This window comes from Styela clava, chromosome 1 (genome assembly GCF_964204865.1).
Source record: "Styela clava chromosome 1, kaStyClav1.hap1.2, whole genome shotgun sequence".
Lineage (NCBI taxonomy): Eukaryota > Metazoa > Chordata > Ascidiacea > Stolidobranchia > Styelidae > Styela > Styela clava.
The window spans coordinates 10,723,408-10,743,622 of record NC_135250.1 but is presented as its reverse complement, the minus strand read 5'-3'; the positions used below and the strand labels follow the sequence as shown (position 1 = coordinate 10,743,622).

General features: G+C 35.1%; 4 protein-coding genes across 6 annotated transcripts; all 4 read left to right on the top strand.

The window, feature by feature from the left end:
* Window positions 1–376: 376 nt before the first annotated feature.
* LOC120341961 (uncharacterized) lies at window positions 377–5,769 on the top strand. Its single transcript, XM_078115116.1, has 10 exons — window positions 377–478; window positions 2,129–2,339; window positions 2,465–2,571; window positions 2,989–3,064; window positions 3,134–3,269; window positions 3,563–3,728; window positions 4,483–4,651; window positions 4,959–5,056; window positions 5,343–5,414; window positions 5,587–5,769. The coding sequence occupies exons 1-10, from the start codon at window positions 377–379 to the stop codon at window positions 5,767–5,769; spliced, it is 1,320 nt and encodes a 439-aa protein (XP_077971242.1).
* A 2,091-nt stretch (window positions 5,770–7,860) lies between these two features.
* On the top strand, window positions 7,861–9,676 carry LOC144425654 (uncharacterized). The gene is made up of 2 exons (XM_078115096.1): window positions 7,861–7,983; window positions 9,287–9,676. The coding sequence occupies exons 1-2, from the start codon at window positions 7,882–7,884 to the stop codon at window positions 9,674–9,676; spliced, it is 492 nt and encodes a 163-aa protein (XP_077971222.1). The 5' UTR covers window positions 7,861–7,881.
* Window positions 9,677–10,777: 1,101 nt separating this feature from the next.
* LOC144431606 (luciferin 4-monooxygenase-like) lies at window positions 10,778–13,484 on the top strand. Of its 2 annotated transcripts, XM_078119647.1 has the most exons (5): window positions 11,193–11,230; window positions 11,479–11,550; window positions 11,894–12,046; window positions 12,869–13,031; window positions 13,103–13,484. In XM_078119647.1, the coding sequence occupies exons 3-5, from the start codon at window positions 11,897–11,899 to the stop codon at window positions 13,219–13,221; spliced, it is 432 nt and encodes a 143-aa protein (XP_077975773.1). In that variant the 5' UTR covers window positions 11,193–11,230; window positions 11,479–11,550; window positions 11,894–11,896; the 3' UTR covers window positions 13,222–13,484. The 2 variants fall into 2 exon arrangements, with proteins under 2 accessions (XP_077975776.1, XP_077975773.1); XM_078119650.1 differs by lacking the exons at window positions 12,869–13,031; window positions 13,103–13,484 and adding an exon at window positions 10,778–11,048 and having other exon boundaries at window positions 11,133–11,230; window positions 11,894–12,024.
* A 2,937-nt stretch (window positions 13,485–16,421) lies between these two features.
* Window positions 16,422–20,066, top strand: LOC120341999 (uncharacterized). Of its 2 annotated transcripts, XM_078119620.1 has the most exons (9): window positions 16,422–16,502; window positions 16,572–16,707; window positions 16,920–17,085; window positions 17,268–17,436; window positions 17,568–17,665; window positions 18,282–18,353; window positions 19,167–19,319; window positions 19,637–19,799; window positions 19,874–20,066. In XM_078119620.1, exons 2-9 carry the CDS (start codon window positions 16,649–16,651, stop codon window positions 19,987–19,989), a joined length of 996 nt encoding a protein of 331 aa, XP_077975746.1. In that variant the 5' UTR covers window positions 16,422–16,502; window positions 16,572–16,648; the 3' UTR covers window positions 19,990–20,066. The 2 variants fall into 2 exon arrangements, with proteins under 2 accessions (XP_077975746.1, XP_077975771.1); XM_078119645.1 differs by lacking the exon at window positions 18,282–18,353.
* The last annotated feature ends 149 nt before the right edge of the window (window positions 20,067–20,215 follow it).

Sequence of the window (20,215 nt, the reverse complement as noted above, 5' to 3'; positions counted from 1 at the left end):
CTCTATCTGCTTACTCAGCCGTTTCAGCCGTGCGTTATAAAGATAACGAACTCTCGTTGCCTAAGTGAATGAATTGCTACTTGGGATCGTGAGAATTTATTTATTCGTTTATTAATCGCTAGTCCACCGTGGGCTGTGTGTCGTGCGTTACAATAAAGATAACTAAAAACGAACTCTCGTTGCCGAAGTGAATGTATTAGCATGAGTAGGCCTATTCATTCGTTTATTGGGTGGAACTTTTTAAGTTGTCGACAAACTTGCTGTGTAATATTCGCTAAGCGGATCAAGATGATAAACAGTAATCTTTTTTCTCAAAGCAGTTAAGTGTATTTCGTTAGAACATAGTCTACCTCTATAGGAATTGATACGAATCAAAATGCCGGTAAAATCACCTCATGGAATTTTAGATATCCCAGAAGTACCTTTGAGTGATTTCTTTTTGTCCCGTATAAAAGAATACGGTGATGAAACTGCAATGGTAAGTATCGTACTTTTTAATGAATATTTGTTTAAACCTCAATTTAAAATATTGAGCTAGTAAGTTTTACATGTTTTAGCGAGTCACTTGAATAATAAGGCTTCAAAAGACCGTAAACTTAAAATCTAGCTGCTTTTGGTGGAATATTGAACTTTGAAAGTACAACGTTTCCATGTGCTCCCATGGAACTACGAGCGTTAACTAGCAGATGTTTAAAATTTTGCAAAACAACTTCTTCTATGGTTCAGGACGGATTTCTCTACATAAAATAGGCAATATTGCACCAAAAGCAGCTAGATTTTAAGTTTACGGCCTTTCGAAGGCTTATTATTCAAGTGACTCGCTAAAACATGTTGATGTCAAATGCTTTGTGAAATGAGGTCCTGACCAAACTGCTTTAAACACGTGGATACTTTATATTTTAATAAAACTTTAATCTACCGATGTGGGCTAAGTCTACTTGTTGATGGGTCAAATTCGCTCTACTGCGCAAGAAGTTTTTCGGTGTTTGCACTGTTGCACGCGCAGAAAAAGATGAATGATAATCCGCGCCTATTCATTTCAATTACTGTCAAGCAATTGTTGAAAACATGACCATGCATTGTCATCATCAAGTTGCACGACTACAAAAGATCGATGACCATTCTTAACTGCGTTCAAAAATTATAAAAGGCAAACTGTTGTTGCTTGGCTGTGTAACATTGCATGTTCTGTTACCCTTGAACGCTCAAAGGTTACAATTTAAACTAAGCACTAAAGAAGCTTTGTCACCGAATTATTTAACACATTTTATTCCGTATTAATGTGAACGAAAGTACTCTTTACATTAGTTTTCGAACCTGATGAAACGCAATATAATTTAGCGTAAAGAGTTGAATATTCGCTAAATTCTTATTGTGTGAAAGGTCAAAAATTAGGTTTTCTTGGTTTGACTATGTGGTGGTCCGCCATTGATTCTGATATAGACACTTCACCATCGCCTTGGCCCCTTTGTTGCCAGTATTTTTGTAATTTAATTTGTCGGACCGCTTTGCTTTGGTGTGTAATCTGATCTATTTTCTAGTTGATTAACCGGATTTTGGGATCGGAAGTACAGGAAAATCGGTGAATGAATCCTTTTTTTCAATAATTTAAAAATCATGTATCAAATGTTTATCAACAAGCCGTTTACATGCAAATAAACATGGCTTGCCAGCGATTGCTTAATTGCAGATACTCCATACTCCACATCACACTTATTCAAATATTCATATATAATGTACTATACTCACATTCCGAATCACATGGTAAGATTGATCTGTGGCGAGGAGAAATACAAATAAAAGATGCATATGTATACAGTACCTTACAATATTTCATTAAGATTTGTTTTGAAACTGTGCAATGATGAGTTTTAACGGGTTGGTCATATTATAATGAGTTCACTACTACCAAAGAATAAAAATGTCGAAGGGCACACTTGCGTGCTAAATGACTGATCTAGCAGTGATTCCCAATCAAAACACTTTAAACGTCAATTCTCCTGTCCATATTTTCTAGATACCATTTTGTTATTTTGCGCCGTAGCGAAACATGTGTTTTATTAGGATGAAAAAAGACCTGTAACCGGATTTATAAGATTCGAGTCACTTTGTTTAATTTCTCAAACAGATTGACAACACCGTCGAAGGCAAACAACTTACTTTCAGACAGCTGTACAAGCAAATACAATCATGTGGCAGATTCATTCAGAAGCAAGGGATACATAAGGGAGATGTCGTTGGTCTAATAGTTCCCAATTGCTTGGAATACGTAATAGCAATGATGGGAGTGATATCTTGTGGAGCAGTCATATCACCATGTAATCCTTCGTATAAAGAAGGTGAATAATAAATGGAAACCAGAATGTCGAGCTGATTTCCCGTTTACAATACATATGAGAAATCACTTTTACATGTTTGAGTCCACAAATATTATCTCAATAAAGCTTGTCCCTCTAATTTATAGGAGAAATGCAACACATCTTCAAAATCACGGAACCGAAGATACTTATTGTATCTGACAAAACTATCGATGTCGTGAAAAAAGTTGTTGAACAATCCAAAAGCATTCGAGTCAGATAAGCCTATAAATTCTAGAACTAATGGTAGTAATATATATGAAACCACCAAGCTCCGTGAGTTTGAATATATTACTTGAACACTGTACGAAAAACATATAAAACAAAGACCAAAACGAGTGTTCAGAATGTTTAGTTCGTTCTTTATTTTCATTATATTCAGCCATTTACCAGATACCTACCTCATTGATGTCCATACACTCCTTCCTATCTAACAAACAAACACGTTGTGTATTCTCTCTGAGTGTTATAATGACCGCATTTTTGATTTGTGTACATTTCCAACAAAATTAATTATAATCAACGAAAAATGAAAGTAACTCATTGAAAATGTTGCAGTACAATTCATATTTTTTTCTCCAATTTACAGTCGACGCTAGCCTCAAAACGAACCTCCATATTTGTATTTTAGAAAATCATTGTCATCGGGAAAAGTGATGAATTTGAAACGTGGGATGAGGGTATTGCCGCAAATGAAAAAGAGCAAGGTAAGAAATTCAATATCAAACGTAAAAAAGGTTTTATGTAATGCATTAACAGATTGTGTATTCTTTTAGAAGCATTGGTCCTTAATTTTGAAATATCAGCAAAAGATGATTTGGCCATCTTACCATATTCAAGCGGAACTACTGGAATGCCGAAATGTGTAATGCATACACATTACAGTATGGTTGCAACGTTATTATCTTGCTGGTAAGATAAATGAATTATATTCTGTTTAAAATAGTGATGACCTAAAAGCAATCTTTGATCAAGTACAGAAATTGGTGAATTCACGCGAAACAAGAATGCGTTGAGTCAATAACGAAATCTTAGGAGAAACTTATTCAAAACTCTCAGAGATCTGAGAGTTGTTTTGGGGAAATAAAACATTCTGTATAATCGTTCTTGAATTTTTTTGAATCTTTTTTTTAACGTCATCTGAAGGGTTGACTGGGATATGATTCTAACTTTCTAGAGTTCTAATGTTTATGTTTTTTTTCAAGGTATAATAATGATTACAAAAAAGGAGAAACGTTTTACAATGAAAGACCAATGTTTCATGCCGGCGGGTATTTGTTTGTTTTGATGTCTCTGCAGGGAGGGTTAAGAGTTGTTATGGATCGTGAATTTGATGTTGAGAGGACCTTAGCTGCGATACAAAATTACCAGGTATGACAAAAATCAGTTGCAAAAAGATCGCTGATGATTTCAAAATCGAATCAAAGTATCATTTTTTTTTAATTGAATCTTAAAATATTTGGAAAATATGGAATGTTACGTGAGTTTTTATTGCATTGGGTCCTCCAGATCAGACACATAAATTAATGAAAATATGGAATCTATCACTCAGACAGTTCGCTGAGTGTTCACAGACAATATTGCAAAGCACAATTCAAGCAAATTTGATCGATAACTCACTAGGAAGAAAAGAGCCATATGTCAGAATTATATTTTTAAAATATAGCTATAATAAAAGAAATGAAGGTTTCATCTCGAAATTTGGCGTACAAACAAAAACAAGATGGTGGTGAATCGAAATGGCCGCCCCCACTGGCGACTCTCCTAACTAAGTAAAGTAACATTTGAATAGGATTAATAATAGTGCTTTTAATTTGTCTGCCTAGTAACGAATGGACTCTCGGGTACTCCCGAATATAAATACCAGGAGTCACTTGGCTAGTCCCCGAACTCGTAATAGAACCAAAATAAATAAACTTGGAATAAAATTATGGCTTAACCCTAATCAATTACACATACTACGTTCCGGTGTCCGCCATCGTGGTTCACATACTTCGGGACTACCGACTCTCGACTATTTGAGTTTTGTGAATCCCAATTTTAACAATTCAGCTTTGGAATAGAAACTATTCAAGTCGTTGAAGCACATGTGCATTGCAGCCTTACATTTCAAATATTCATTTAGGTGAATCATTTCATTATGGTGCCCCCAATCATGTTGGAAATGTCTCAAACAGATTTAAACAAGAAGTATGATACATCATCATGGAAAACTTCGTTGACCGGTGGTGCGTCAATTCCAACTTCGATAATGAAAGCCGTTTCCGAACGATTCAACATTAATATGTTTCCAGGTATGTTGTCAAAAACGGTTTTAGACTGAGTCTGAGTGTCAAGTGCGAAATCATCCATTTGACTGAACGCGACACATTTGTGCATATAACGTTAACCAGAGTGTAATAAATTGGGTAGTCAATCCATAGTAGCATCTTACCTAACAGTGGAAGGTTGCGGAGAGCTATGTTCGGGGCAAAAAGGTATAAATGCGTTGTATGAAATAAATATATCTTATCTCTTACTGACACATTACAACAACCTTGTTACAAAAAAAAAAACATGTACAGTACAAATTGAGTTACTTATTTAACGAACCATGTTTAGGTTACGGAATGACAGAATTTACCCCCATGTCAATAAACGACAATGTCCAAGCGTTTGCGGATTCCGACGGTTCAATCTGCAGCAACGTTGAGATGATGGTAAGTTCTTAAATTGTATATATGTAGTGATGGGCTCAAGTCATTGCTAAATCATGAACTCATCTGAGATTAAAATAATTATGAAAATGACCTGAAAAGAAAAACTGTTCGGACCCAATCAGATATGAAATAGAAAGTAACATTCAAAACACGTAAGTCGATATGAGATAACTCATAATTTTATACAACTATGCACTCTAGTATTTGAAAATTCGCTGTGGTGAAGAGACTTGAAAGTCGGTGCAGCACATCAAAACAACACTTAATTTTTCATTTCATTTTACAGATAGTTGATTCAAACACCGGAATGGAATTGAAATCTGGTGAAGATGGTGAAATTTTAGTCAAAGGCCCCCAGGTAGGCTACGTTCTAAAACTATTGATTTTGCTCGAAACGCAACGCGCAATTACTTGAAAGCAAAATGAATTTGACTGAAATCAAAGACACGGGCTGCTACTGAGAACGTAAATAGTTATGATTTTTCTGTCAAGCTTCGATAGAGATGCTAATTTCGTTTTTTTTTTTTTAGATGACTAAGGGATATTACAGAAATAGAGAAGCTACAGAACAAACAATAAATAAAAACGGATTTCTTCACACCGGTGATATAGGGCATATTCAAAACAATATGGTCTACGTAGTTGGTCGTCTCAAGGAAGTTATAAAGTATAAAACGTTTCAGGTAGAGCACCCAATATTTTGGTCAGATTAAGAAAGAGAAACTGTGATGATAAATGAGTTAAAGCAAATATATTTCCAAAAACGCATCAGCTATGAGTCAGGACATACTCGAATCTAAGCAAAAATTACATATATGTTATGTCTACTCTACTCCAATGCTACTTAATTATGTTTATTATTCTACCGTATCATGTTCAGGTGACACCTGCTGAAATTGAAAATATTCTTTTGAGACATCCTGGCGTTAGTGATGCTGGAGTGGTTGGAATTCCTGATCAACTTTGTGGAGAATTACCAAAAGCGTTAGTTGTACGTCGTCAATTCTGATGAACTTATTGAGCTTATTAAAAGTACGAAAATATAAAAATGAGTTCAGTTTACCTTATTTCAAGCAAATATAAAATCATTTTTCTAATTACAGGGGAACTTGTCGACTACAAACAGTTAAGAGGAGGCATTCAATTTGTTGACAAAATACCGAAATCAAAGCTGGGCAAAATTGATCGCATGGAGTTGAAAAAATTGGCTACTCATTAGTTGAAAAAATTGGTTACCAATCACGAAGAAATGCAATTGTAGTCAAAATATAATTAAATGCACCTTTCCTGTCTGAGAGTATTAAAATAATCAAATAATAGCAATAAAAGCCAATCCTGCATTCCACTTGAAATGTCGCTATGGATTCCGCCAGACGCCCGGGCAGGGCACGGTACCGCTGAATTATATTAATATATTAATCAATACTGAGATATATTATGGGTACGAGTCCGCGTGTACACTGATAGGTGTCTTCCGGCGAGTTAGTTACTGGTCCCATTAAAATAGGCATAAAGGGTTAACTTCTATGAATATTGTTCACCGTTGCAGTTCGCTAGGTTGTGTCGTCTCTATAGTTTTCCGTGAAGTAGGCAAACACCAAAGCAAGACTATTTCAACATTAATCCCTGCTAAATACAGGTCAAACTGCTAATGAGCAAAATCCTGGCATCGTTATTTTACGAGCGCCTCGGCGTGTTTAGAAATATTGGCGAATGTTAGTTTCTCGAGAAACTGTGAGAGGAGGGTACTTTGATGACAATGATCCATTCTTTATAATTGAGTTTCAACGTGAATTGAAATACCAAGTAATCCGAATCACTTCTATATTACCGGATCAGGAAACCTACCGCATTCTACACTTTCCCATCGAAAACTTCTTAAAATCATATGCGGCAACTTACCATTACCTCAATCGGGGTGCGGGTAACGGCACAGGGACTGTCATAGCTTTTTCAGGTCCTTTGATGATCCATTCTTCATGATTCAGTTTCAACGCGAATTGAGAAAACCAACTGAATCAAGCCACAGGTATTGCCAAATACGGTACCGCATTCTACCATTCCCCATAAAAAAACTTCTTGAAATCATATGAGGTAAATTAACCTTACCTGCATGCTCGCATCGGGGTACGGGTAACGGCACAGGGACTGTCATAGTCTTCAGAGCCTGTGACGGTGATTAGTTCCAACGTGAATTGAAATACCAACTGATCCGAGTCACTTTATTACCAGATCAGGTACCGCACTCTACTATTTCTCATAAAAAATTTTCCATTCTCACTTTTCTACAAGCACGGGATACACCGACGACAGCTGAGAGCTGAACACAAAATCCGCTGATATGTGTTCGCGGAATCGCCACAAGGTGGCAAATTTCAATGACGTCATAGCACACAATAAAACGAATCCCATACAGCTCACAGAAATAAATAAAAGTAATAGCCCTCTACCAAAAAATTCAATCTTCAGTACCGAAGAATGAAAAGAAAATGAAAAAAAACAGTAACAAAACAATCCATCTGTACATTTCGTGCCCAATAAATAAACTTGGAATCGTGGGCCAGTTCTTTTGCTTGCTCACTCAGCTGTTTCAACCGCGACGTGCATTACAAAGTAGAAAAGATAAAGAAAATCATATTGAAGTACTTTCGTGTCCGAAGTGAATGTATAGCTACTTTGGCGAATGAGTATTCAACTGCAGAATATGTTTGGACGCTGATTTACTGTGGGTAAAACTTTTCAAGTTATTGATGAGCATTCTGTATTTATTGTTTTTTGTAATTAGATCTTATTTTACGCTAATTGCCGACTGAACTTCAAACAAAATGCCGGTAAAATCACCTCATGGAATTTTAGATATACCTGAAGTACCTGTGAGCGATTTCTTCTTGTCTCGTATAAAAGAATACGGTGAGGAAATTGCAATGGTAAGTATTGGTTTTTATTAATGAATGTTTCTCAAAACCCTCGTCATTTTAAATATTAGACTAAATAGTTCTACGTACGTTTTGAACCAACTAGGAAATAAAACATTTGAATGTATATTTGAAGTTTTACTAATTCGTTGAGCTATGTCGATAAATTTTCAACATTTGCAGAACTTCTTGTACAATGATTCAAGGCTGATTTCTCTGAATACAATAGGTAACATTGCACCTTTCATTAAGCTAGTGTATTTCGACCGTTTTAGCTCACTGCCAACTTTCGATGTCATTGTTTTTATGAAGCTTACTAAAACATATTGATGCAAAATCGTACATCTTTAGATTCTTAAATCAAGATATATATATAATCTATCTCAAAAATTTACCAATGCGGGCTTTGTTGTTTAGGGTTAAAATTCAATAGGTTTGAGTTATTTACACTGCAACAGTGCCTTCCTTCTGTAGCCCAAAACACTCGATAGCCGTATTTATTTAATTCATGTCAAGCAATGTTGGGAAAATTGTCGTACATTCTCATGGGATAGTTTCCATTACGTATGAAATGACCTTATATTGAGTATACTTACTAAATATCATCTTCATCCTAAAAGATTATTTGACAGATGATTTGAACTCGGTAGATACATATATGGATGGAATGCTCCATCAATATATTTCATTGTTTGCTATAATTTGGAGATACATGGTCAAATCTTCTGGAAAGCACACACTGTTAGCAACATATATTTTACTATCCTCGAATAAGCAAACATTGAACGAAACATGAGCAAACATTGTGCAAAGTTGTGCAATTTAGTAAATATGCACTATTGCTAAGTTTGAGCTTGTGAAATGTTTGAGCCACGTCTGTCGCAATTAAAAGTTCTGAAAATGACAAGAGAAAAGTAACTTATATTAAACAATAATTTATGATTGGTACTGATTTCAAATGCATCAGGAATGAGGTCAAGAAAAAATATGTCATAGGTCAGTCAGGATGCAGTTCGACATAGAGTGGAAATCATTTATCGACAACTTAATTTTCTATTTGGTAATATTTTTCTATAATAATATTTAATATGTTCAAATAATAGGCTACTTGAATCTTACACATTAGCAGTTATTCGTATATAATTTTAAAGTCAATTCACCAAGATATAAAACCAAAGTTTGAAATTATTCATTGCCATTCTTCTCGTTACCATCTTGTTACTTTGCCGACGCAGCGGAACACGTGTTTTACAAGATATAGAAAATGACCTATAACCGGATTTTTTTAATTCGAATCACTTAATTCCCCAAACAGATTGACAACACCATCGAAGGTAAACAACTCACTTTCAGACAACTGTATAATCAAATACAATCGTGTGGCAGGTTAATTCAAAAGCAAGGGATAAATAAAGGAGATGTCGTGGGTCTAATTGTTCCCAATTGCTTGGAATACATTGTAGCAATGATGGGAGTGATATCTTGTGTAGCAGTTATATCACCATGTAATCCTTCAAATAAAGAATGGAAATTATGGAAAGAATACAAATGTTTAGCTGATTTTCCGTTTACAAAAGATATGAGAAATCACTTTTACACGTTTAAGTCCCTAACCAATAACTTAATAAAGCGTTTGTGTTTGATTTATAGGAGAAATGCAACATATCTTCAAGATCTCGGAACCAAAGATGCTTATCGTATCTGATAGAACTATCGATGTCGTGAAGAGGGTTGTTGAACATTCAAAAAGCGTACAGGTCAGATAAGAATTCTGATACTAATAGTAGTATTAAATATTATTAATGATAAGAAACCACCAAGCGAATCGTAGTCAAATATATTTCTGATTTTCGTCTGGCGCTGAAGCGAACCTAAACATTTGCGTTTCAGAAAATAATTGTCATTGGGAAAAGTGATGAATTTGAAACGTGGGATGAAGGTATTGTAGCAAATGAGACAGAGCGAGGTAATGAATGAAATATTCATCATGAAAATGATTTTATTTATATCATTAAGAGAATTTGTAATCATTTAGAAGCAGTGGTCCGTAATTTCGAAATATCACCTAAAGAGGATTTAGCCGTTTTGCCTTATTCAAGTGGAACTACTGGATTGCCGAAATGTGTAATGCACACCCATTACAGCTTGATTGCAACGTTATTATCTCGCTGGTAAAAGAATTAAAATGTATTTCTGTCTAAAATGTTGATAACTAATACAGACATTGCAAAGTTCGCGTGAAACTAAAACCACCCTTCTAAATCTTAGAAAGAACGCATTCAAAATAAACAAAGATCTAATGAAGCCTCCTTTATGATCGTTTTTGGTAATTAGGCTCTTTTAGTTTTTTATATTATCTGCAAACAGAACTCATTCATTAGCCATTAGAGTTCTAGCTTCCTATGGTTATAATCAATTATGTCAAATTTTCAAGGTATCATTCCGGCTTCAAGCGAGGTCAAACGCTCTACAATGAAAGACCAATGTTTCATGTAGGCGGGTATCTTTTTGATCTGGTAGCTTTGCAAGGAGGGTGTACAGTTATTATGGATCGTGAATTTGATGTTGAAAGGACGCTAATTGCAATACAAAATTACCAGGTATGACAAAAGACAGTTACAAAGGGATCGCCAGTTTTAATACTGTAGTATAATATATATACCAATTTACCGCTATTGACGATTCTTCTTACCAAGTGAAGTTACATTGGAATATAATTAATGAAACTCTTAATTTAACAGTATAGAAACGACTGGAACCTCGCTCACAAGAGAGAGCAAACGTTTTGAAACTCGCTATCTACAGTGTGTTATTCCCAATTTGGAAAAATTACTTTTTGGTTCAGAAACTATTCATGTTGTTCAGCCATGTTTGAATATCAGCCTTTTATAAAGCAATATCTATCCAGGTGAATCATTTGATTATGGTGCCACCAATCATGTTGGAAATGTCCCAAACAGGTTTACACAAGAAATATGATACGTCATCATGGAAAACCTCGATGACCGGTGGTGCGTCAATCTCAACTTTGATAATGAAAGCTGTTTCCGAGCGGTACGACATTAAAATGGTTCCAAGTGCGTGGGAAAATTTTTGTAGAAATTCACTCTTAATAAAACTTCTAATTCTAAATCTGTAATTTTCGTACTTTAATGATTTAGGTTACGGAATGACGGAATTTACACCTGTGTCAGTGAACGACAATGTACAATCGTTTGCGGATTCGGTCGGTGCAATGAACGTCAATGTTGAGATGATGGTAAGATCTTAATTTGGAATGTTTTGTTGCAATTGAAATGTAGTGATAATTTTAAATTCATAGCTAAATCTTGACTCATTTAAGATTAAAATAATTATATGAATCACTCGAAATGAGAAATTACTTCGGACATAACTCGCATAATTTATAAAAATGCACTGTTTTTGAAAATTCTTTGTAGATCGGAAACGAGACCTGAAACCCAGCACAGCACATTCAACCTGTTTTTTCGTGACAATTTTTTACAGATAGATAATCCAATCACAGGAAAAGAATTGAAATCCGGAGAAGATGGTGAAATCTTAGTCAAAGGCCCATAGGTACATTTTGAAAATTCTATGAGATTTTGCTCAAGACAACGTCACGCACACTGATTTAAAAGTATAGTTGACTTGACTGCATAAACATGGACAATTACTGAAATACAAAAATACACTAATACAATAAATAGCTACGGTCTTTCTGTTAAGTATCGTAATATAATTTTTAATTTGTTTAAAATAGGTACAATTATGTCTTGACATGAAGATGATAATTCATATTGGAAGAATCATATCGTGGACTATATAGTTCTTAGTGATTCAGAAGTCACAAAAATGAGCAATCAAGTCGTTAAGAATGCTCTTGAGATTAAAAAAAGATACTGATTTACTTTTATTATAGATAATGAAAGGATATTACAGAAATAGAGAAGCTACAGAACAAACAATAAATAAAGACGGATTTCTCCACACCGGTGATATCGGACATATTAAGAACGATATGGTATACGTAGTCGGTCGTCTAAAAGAAGTCATAAAGTATAAAACCTTCCAGGTAAAACGCCAATCATTTTTGTCCCATTTGGATTCTTTTGCAAGACAAGAGAGCGATGTCCAAATACATGGACACGATGTAGTTATGTAATCTGTCACAGTGGTCTACCGGTAACGTACCACAGCTGATCACTAAAAACAACTTACGCGAAAGAGTAACTGCGGAATCGACACAGGAGGTGTAATTATTAAATTTGATGGCGTCATCGCATACAAAAAAACGAATCCTATAGACACCCCAAGAATTTCGAAATAAATAAAAGTAATAACCTTCTAGCGAAAAAGATAATGTTTAATCATTGGAAAATTTAAAGCGATTGGTCCAGTAGGTAATGAGAAAAGTGATTTTTTCACAATATAACAAAACGATCCATATGTACACTACGTGTCCAAAAACAAAAAAATTTGGGTGCTCCCGAAGTATGCGAACCAAGATGGCGGACATCGGAACGTAACATGGGTAACAAGTTAGGGTTAGGCAATAATTTCTTTCCAATTTTCCTTATTTTAGTCCTATTATCAGTTCGAAGACTAGCCAAGAGCCTCCCGTAGTATTTATACCTAAAATTATGGCCTAACCATAACCTAGTACACATATTACATTCCGATGTCCGTCATCTTTGTTCGCATACTTCGGGAGCCCTAAAATTTGGTTAACTTCGAGATTAAAACTCGGTAGATAAACCCGATCGGCCAAAAACTCTTATATTTACTCCTTTGACCCATAATCTAAACGAGAGTCTATGATGATTAATGTCCAAAACCAAATATATCTCCGAGAATACTAAATAATTACCTATTCACTCTATTGTATCATGTTTAGGTGCCACCAGCCGAAATAGAAAATATTCTTTTAAGGCATCCTGGTGTTAGGGATGCTGGAGTGGTTGGAATTCCTGATCAACTTTGTGGAGAATTACCAAAAGCTTTAGTTGTACGAAAACTTCCATCCGTCGATTCTGATGAACTTCTTGAGCTTATTAAAAGTATGGGAATACAAAAATCAGTTTCGTTTCCACTACTTCAAAGAGCACTAAAATTATTTCCATTTCTACAGGAGAACTTGTCGACTACAAACAGTTAAGAGGGGGCATCCAATTTGTTGACAAAATACCAAAATCAAAGATGGGAAAAATTGATCGCACAGAGTTAAAAATATTGGCTACAAGGAATTGACTACAAATTGTGAAGGAATACAAATTGTAGCTGGGATATTATAATACAACATAATTAAATGTACTCTTCAGTCCGCGAGTGTTGAAATGATTCTACAATAGCATTAAAAGCAAATATTGCATTTCACTCATATGGTGCTATGTATTAGTATTTATTTACGGTGCTATGCATTGGTCGATAGCAAAATTCTCTTTTTCTGATACTCTGAAACGGACCAATGCATTAAATATCACTTCCAGCAATATGTAAATGTAATTCTCTTATATATATATATATATTGACAGTGAATCAGGCTTGATACAATCAGATGGGGGTCTTGCCCGTGTTCGTTATTTAGTCATGGAAAGTTTTAGTTTAATTAGTTTTAGTTTAATTACGGCAACTAAAATAACGCCCGTCGAAGCTGGGATAGACCAGGCTACAACTTGCTGCCAGTCACTACCGTTAAGTTATTGAGTTTCAATAGCAGATAAGTAAGCATTTAACCTGAAGTTCGGTCCTATTTTGGGGTGATGGATTAAGATTTGAAACAATGTCACAAAACGGGGCGCTGGAATGCATATGACGCGTACATGTGACGCGGTTTCAGGAAGTAGGCGCATTGGTACTCAGTTGTCTCTTCGAAAACGCAGATTCGAAGTTGCTAATTAACACATTTTTTTAAAGTATAATTATATTTTTCGGTTGTTTTATAAATTGATTCGATTACAGCAGTATTATTCAATGTTAGTATAATTGTGCATAATTAGCAGTGTTGATCAGTAAAAATTATGAGTTCGTTAAAAAATATTAGGGGTCCGCCGGCAGAATAATTTTGTGAAAGGCGTATGTTCGTAACTTAAAATGTTTAGAATCACCGTTCTTCGACATCCCATGGTTCGGTTTCTGAACCCACATAATGCTGTTTTGACTTTCAATAGATACAGGCCTATGCATAATATTATTACAATGAAATATCTAAACCTCATTAATCCGAAGGAAGAATATGCAGTTAGCTAAATTTGGAAAATATGCCGAAAAGTAGGCGATATTGTGTTATTTGGCCACACCTATGGTCGCAATCTCATATTCTACAGAATTGTATCAAAAAGAAGGCTATATTGTACAGGACACTTCGTTTGTCACTGTACTAGACATAAAAGTACTTGTCTGCAAAACATTTTTTTTACAATTTTTGGCCGTTGCGTATAGCATATTATGTGAAATATTGAATATTTTTCGGATAAATACGTTTCTGAACAATCGTGAGCTAAGCCTTGCGGTCTAATGGTTGATGAGAGAAAAGCTTTTTTTTTTAGCTTGGCAGAATTGGTTGGCAAAAGATTTACGCAAATCAATATAGAAATAAGAATAACATGATATTTTTCCTCGAAACTGTAGAGTGTATATATATGTAAGATTTCGTTAAATTGTAGTCTGCGCTACATACGGATCTGAAGCAGGAAGGATTCAAAATGCCTGTGAAATCACCGTATGGAATTTTAGATATTCCACAAGTATCTTTGAGCGATTTCTTTTTGTCGCATATAAAAGAATACGGTGACGAAATTGCAATGGTAAGCATCGGTTTTTATTCATAAATGTTTGATAAACTGGTATATTTAATTTTCAGACTAAATAGTTTTAACGTTAAAATTTTACAATTTCATTGGGCTGTGTGCGTGAACTTGCAGAATTTTCAACTTTTGCAAAACATGTTGTACAATGGTTAGAGGCGGCTATCTCAACATAAAATAGGTAATATTGACATTGAAGTTTGCGACCGTTTACCAACCTTTTTTCTTTGACGGTTTTGATGCCAATTTTTCATGCGTTCCAATAGGATATAGCAAAATTGCTTTGTTATATATACATTTACTTCAAGTCAAAGATTTATCTACAGATGCCAGCGTGGTTAAGTTGCTTATGGGTCAAATCATGCTCTAATGTGCAAGTAGGTCGTCGCTATTTGCACTGTTGCATTCAAAGAAACGGTAAATGTGCCACAAGCGATGCCTCGCGTTGACCACCAAAACACTTGATAATCCATTCCTCTTTATTTTAATTTGTGTCAAGCAATTAGCATGGACCTAATTCGTCATCATTGCGTTATCGTGCAATGTTATTGCAGAGTTGCAAAAAACCGATGAGCCTTTTAACCGCGTTCCACATTCAGAGACGCGAAAAAAACTGCTTCAATATACAAAGCACATAAAGCTGACTAACATTGCTAAATCTGTTACTTCTGAATGAGAAAACATTCCGATTAACTATCTCTGCAAAGCAATTTGTCTGAGCACTAAATACAGGCTTTACCGACGTGTATTTTCATTTTGTAAGAACGAATGTGACCCGTAACCGGATTTATACGATTCGAGTCATTTTGTTTATCAATTCCTCAAACAGATTGACAACACCATCGAAGGTAAACAACTCACTTTCAGACAGCTGTACAAGCAAATACAATCGTGTGGCAGATTTTTCCAAATGCAAGGGGTGGATAAAGGAGATGTCGTGAGTCTAATAGTTCCTAATTGCTTGGAATACATAATAGCGATGATGGGAGTGATATCTTGTGGAGCAGTTATATCACCATGTAATCCTTCGTATAAAGAAGGTAAATGATAAATTAAATGCGAAAAGATTAGCTGAATATCAGGTATATTCTGGAAATTTTGTGTCATGTATAATACAATGTATTTGGATGTATACATCTATCTCACCAGATATTGTGATAATGGAGTGCGTTTACAACATAATTTCGTATGAGCGAATACACATGTCATAAAATAAGCACCTCTACACATTTGAATCTCCAAACCAAATCTCAAATAAAGCATCTGCCTCTGATTTGCAGGAGAAATGCTTCATATCTTCAAAATCACGGAACCAAAGATTCTTATTGTATCTGACAGAACGATCGATGTCGTGAAGAGAGTTGTCGAACAATCCAGAAGCATTCGAGTTAGAAAAGCCCGTTAATTCTATAACTAAAGTCCATTAGTAGTATAAAATATTCGTAAAAATCACCAAACTCCGCGTGTTTGATAATACTACTTATAAGACTCCAGGAAGAGGATATATATAATATACAAAAACAATTGTTCAGAACTCAATTAGTTCATTCAAACTCATTTCAAATGCATCAAAGTTTTGTTATAGTTTTCTTTCCTCTAGTTTCCAGTTTGCGCTTCAAATGAACCTAAACATTTGTGTTTCAGAAAATCATTGTCATTGGAAAAAGTGATTTGAAAAATTTGAAACGTGGGATGACGTTATTGTCACAAATGAAAAAGAGCAAGGTAAGAGATGCGATTTCCCTATATAAAATTCATATTATGTAATTAATTAACGGAATGTGTAATATTTAGAAGCATCGATCCGTAATTTTAAAGTATCAGCAAAAGAGGATTTGGCCATCTTACCATATTCAAGTGGAACTACTGGAATGCCGAAATGTGTAATGCACACCCATTACAGTATTATTGCAACGTTATTATCTATCTGGTAAGAGATAATAAATATATTCTGTCTAAAATATTGATGAAATTAAAGTTACATGCTTGAACAAAAGCTCAAGTACATAAATTCACGTGAAGCATGTTAGTGCCCTAACAGATAGTTTATGCGAAACGAACAGCGCATCATTGTAGATTGAGTTATTATAAAGATATTCTTCTCTGGGGTAGGAATTTAATCGATTATTTGGCATTTTAAAGGTATCATTTAGGCTACAAGCGGAGAGAAACGTTCTACAATGAAAGCCCAATGTTTCATGTCGGCGGGTATATGTTTGTTATGCTAGCTTTGCAGGGTGGGTTAACAGTTATTATGGATCAAGAATTTGATGTCGAAAAGACGCTAGTTGCGATACAAAATTACCAGGTATGAAAAAAGTTTATTCCAAAGCATCAATAATTTCTTTGATAGAGTTTTGGTCATAACTTCAACTCTTTGAGTAGATGTTGCTCTACCGCTACTGATGATTCTCTTAACCAAGTAAAGTAACATTGAAAAGTAATTAATAGGGCTAAAGTTGCACTTTTTATAAAACCATATCAATCTAGGTGAATCATCTCATGATGGTACCGCCAATCATGCTGGAAATGTCTCAAACAGATTTGCACAACAAGTATGATACGTCATCATGGAAAACATCTTTGACCGGTGGAGCGGCAATCCCAACTTCGATAATGAAAGCTGTTTCTGAACGGTTCAGCATTAAAATAGTTCCAGGTTTGTCGAAAAAAACTAGTATATATAACCAGAGATTTAGGCACGTAATTATCCATTCTACTAATAAACCCACAAGGTGTGCATATCTAGTCTGTTAATGGCACTGGACTCATTTTACAAATCATATATAGGTTACGGAATGACGGAGTTTAGCACTATGTCATTGAACAACAATGTAAAATCATTCAAAGATGCCGTCGGTTCAATAAACGTCAATGTTGAGATTATGGTAAAAAATTATTTTAATATTTTGTTGTAATTGAAGTGTAGTTATAGTTAAAATTTCACTTGTCTGAGGTCAAAAAAAATAGAAAAATGGCTCGGAAAAAGAGAAATTACTTCTGATACACTCAGATGTGAAATAGAAAGTAATGTTAAGAACATATAAATATATATTACACATAATTTTACGCAAAAAATGCATTTTGTTTCGAAAAAATCGTTTTGGTTAGGATTCGAGGCATGAAAGCAGAGCCTGATTTAAGATGAGAGGCCATAGGCCTGGACTATGCCGCTAGTGACGGCCCTTTATCTTCGACATCACAAAAAAATCATTTTTACCTCCTAACAGGCTTTTCGGGTTTATGTTAAATGTGGCATGACGTAACGAAGATTAACATAACTAATTGTGAATTGTGTGAATACAAAATTTTAGTTACAGGCTAAATGCGTACGCTAGTAGATTTGACAGTAAGCTAATTTTAAAAACCTCTTCAGAAACTCAAAGCTGTAATAAAATGACATGACCCCAGAAAAGAATAATATATTCGAGACTTATTGGCCTATTGGTAAAGTCGCCTCTGCGTGAAAGCCAGCACAGTACTTTTAAATGCAATTGTTTACAGATAGCTAATCCAAATACCGGGAAAGAATTGAAGTCAGGCGAAGATGGTGAAATTTTAGTTAAAGGCCCGCAGGTATATTCTGAAAATTTTATGAAATATGTTTGCGGCAACACTGCACGCACTCATTTGAATTTGACTGAAATCAAGAAGACCGCTGAAAACTGAAATATGAGAAGATGTTTTGAAGTTGTTTTAAATAAGTACAGTTGTGTCTTTTTATGAACCTGATTGATGATAAGCTATACAAGATGACACGAAGCGTGAACGATATATTGATTACTAATGAAGTAGCTACAAAAATAACTATCGCTATCACCACAATGGTTTCAGCGTTTTCATTTAGAGCAGGGTGGTCCAAACCCAGGCCCACGGGCCGCATGTGGCCCGCCGCTCCATTATCTGTGGCCCGCGCCGCATTCGAAGAGTAATCAAAATATCGTATTTTAAATTGCTTCTCATAAAATAAATCAGTAAAATCGTTTGACATATTGTTGTTATATCACCACTGTGACTGAATTGACTAGTATGATGACTAACTGAAGCAACTAGCGAAGTTGATTGATGTGATGGGCAGTTTAAATTGTTACCTGGATTTCTATCGTTTTGGTTGGGGATAAATGCTAACAATATAGGCATAATAGAAAACTAAAAATCCAATGCGGATTCCATTATATTAGTTTGGCAATGCCTGATAACTATGTGTTTACACAATAAGAGTGCTTGTTTTGTACTGCACTGTTTACCTATCCTTGGTACTATTGTGGCCCGCGACCAGTGCCAAAATAATTTTGTGGCCCGCGGAGCCCACAACCTTGGACCACCCTGATTTAGAGTAACGAAAAGTGATCAGTGGATTCAGATAGAGATACTGATTTTTTTTTTCAGATGACTAAAGGATATTACCGAAATAGAGAAGCTACTGAACAAGCAATAAATGAAGACGGATTTCTTCACACCGGCGATATCGGTCATATTAAAAATAATATGCTATATGTAGTTGGTCGCCTCAAGGAAATTATAAAGTATAAAACTTTCCAGGTGAAACGCCGATTATTATTTCAGAATTCGATTCCGTTACAGAAAAGGGGGAAATTACTCCACTGTTCAAATTTACTGTCGGCTGCTAAACCCGATAGGCAGCAAAGGCATATGTTTCTAGATGATTCTGTGACCCTGTCTACGAAAACATAAGATGATAAATGTCCTATGACCTATATCAAATATATTTCGAGAATACATCAGCTACGAGTTAGACGGGAGACTATACAAGAATTTAAACAAAACTAGGCTTACACATGATATACCTACAAAATTACGTCTTAGTTATGTATCTTCCTTTATTTCATCATGTTTAGGTACCACCTGCCGAAATAGAAAATATTCTTCTGAAACATCCTGGTGTTAGGGATGCTGGAGTGGTTGGAATTCCTGATCAACTTTGTGGAGAATTACCAAAAGCGTTGGTTGTACGAAAACTTCCATCCGTCGATGCTGATGAACTTCTCCAGCTTATTAAAAGTAGGAAAATATAGAAAAATTACTCATGTTTTCACTATTTCAAACAGCAGTAAAAAAGTATTCCCTTATTTTAGGAGAACTCGCCGACTACAAACAATTAAGAGGTGGTATTCAATTTGTTGACAAAATACCGAAATCAAAGTTAGGAAAAATTGATCGCATAGAGTTGAAGAAATTGGCTATGCTATAGTTGAAGAAATTGATTACTAAATACAAAAGAATGCAAATTGTGGCCGAAATGTTATAATAAAAATATAATCAAATGTACCATTCCGTCCGGGAGCTCTTTTTCTGTTAAGTTTGACATATTTTGGGGGGGATGGATTAACATTTGAAAAAAATTCACATAATAAAACGAGACGTTGGAATGCTTATGACGCGTGCATATGACATGGTTTCCGGAATCAGACATTTCA

Coding starts and splice junctions, on each gene's coding strand:
- LOC120341999 (XM_078119620.1), top strand. CDS start 16,649: ATGCCGAAATGTGTAATGCACACCCATTACAGTATTATTGCAACGTTA. Junction 19,320..19,636: donor TAAAGTATAAAACTTTCCAG/GTGAAACGCCGA, acceptor CATCATGTTTAG/GTACCACCTGCCGAAATAGA. Junction 19,800..19,873: donor ACTTCTCCAGCTTATTAAAA/GTAGGAAAATAT, acceptor CCCTTATTTTAG/GAGAACTCGCCGACTACAAA.
- LOC144425654 (XM_078115096.1), top strand. CDS start 7,882: ATGCCGGTAAAATCACCTCATGGAATTTTAGATATACCTGAAGTACCT. Junction 7,984..9,286: donor ACGGTGAGGAAATTGCAATG/GTAAGTATTGGT, acceptor TTCCCCAAACAG/ATTGACAACACCATCGAAGG.
- LOC144431606 (XM_078119647.1), top strand. CDS start 11,897: ATGAAAGGATATTACAGAAATAGAGAAGCTACAGAACAAACAATAAAT. Junction 12,047..12,868: donor TAAAGTATAAAACCTTCCAG/GTAAAACGCCAA, acceptor TATCATGTTTAG/GTGCCACCAGCCGAAATAGA. Junction 13,032..13,102: donor ACTTCTTGAGCTTATTAAAA/GTATGGGAATAC, acceptor CCATTTCTACAG/GAGAACTTGTCGACTACAAA.
- LOC120341961 (XM_078115116.1), top strand. CDS start 377: ATGCCGGTAAAATCACCTCATGGAATTTTAGATATCCCAGAAGTACCT. Junction 2,572..2,988: donor AACAATCCAAAAGCATTCGA/GTCAGATAAGCC, acceptor TTTGTATTTTAG/AAAATCATTGTCATCGGGAA. Junction 3,270..3,562: donor GCAACGTTATTATCTTGCTG/GTAAGATAAATG, acceptor TTTTTTTTCAAG/GTATAATAATGATTACAAAA.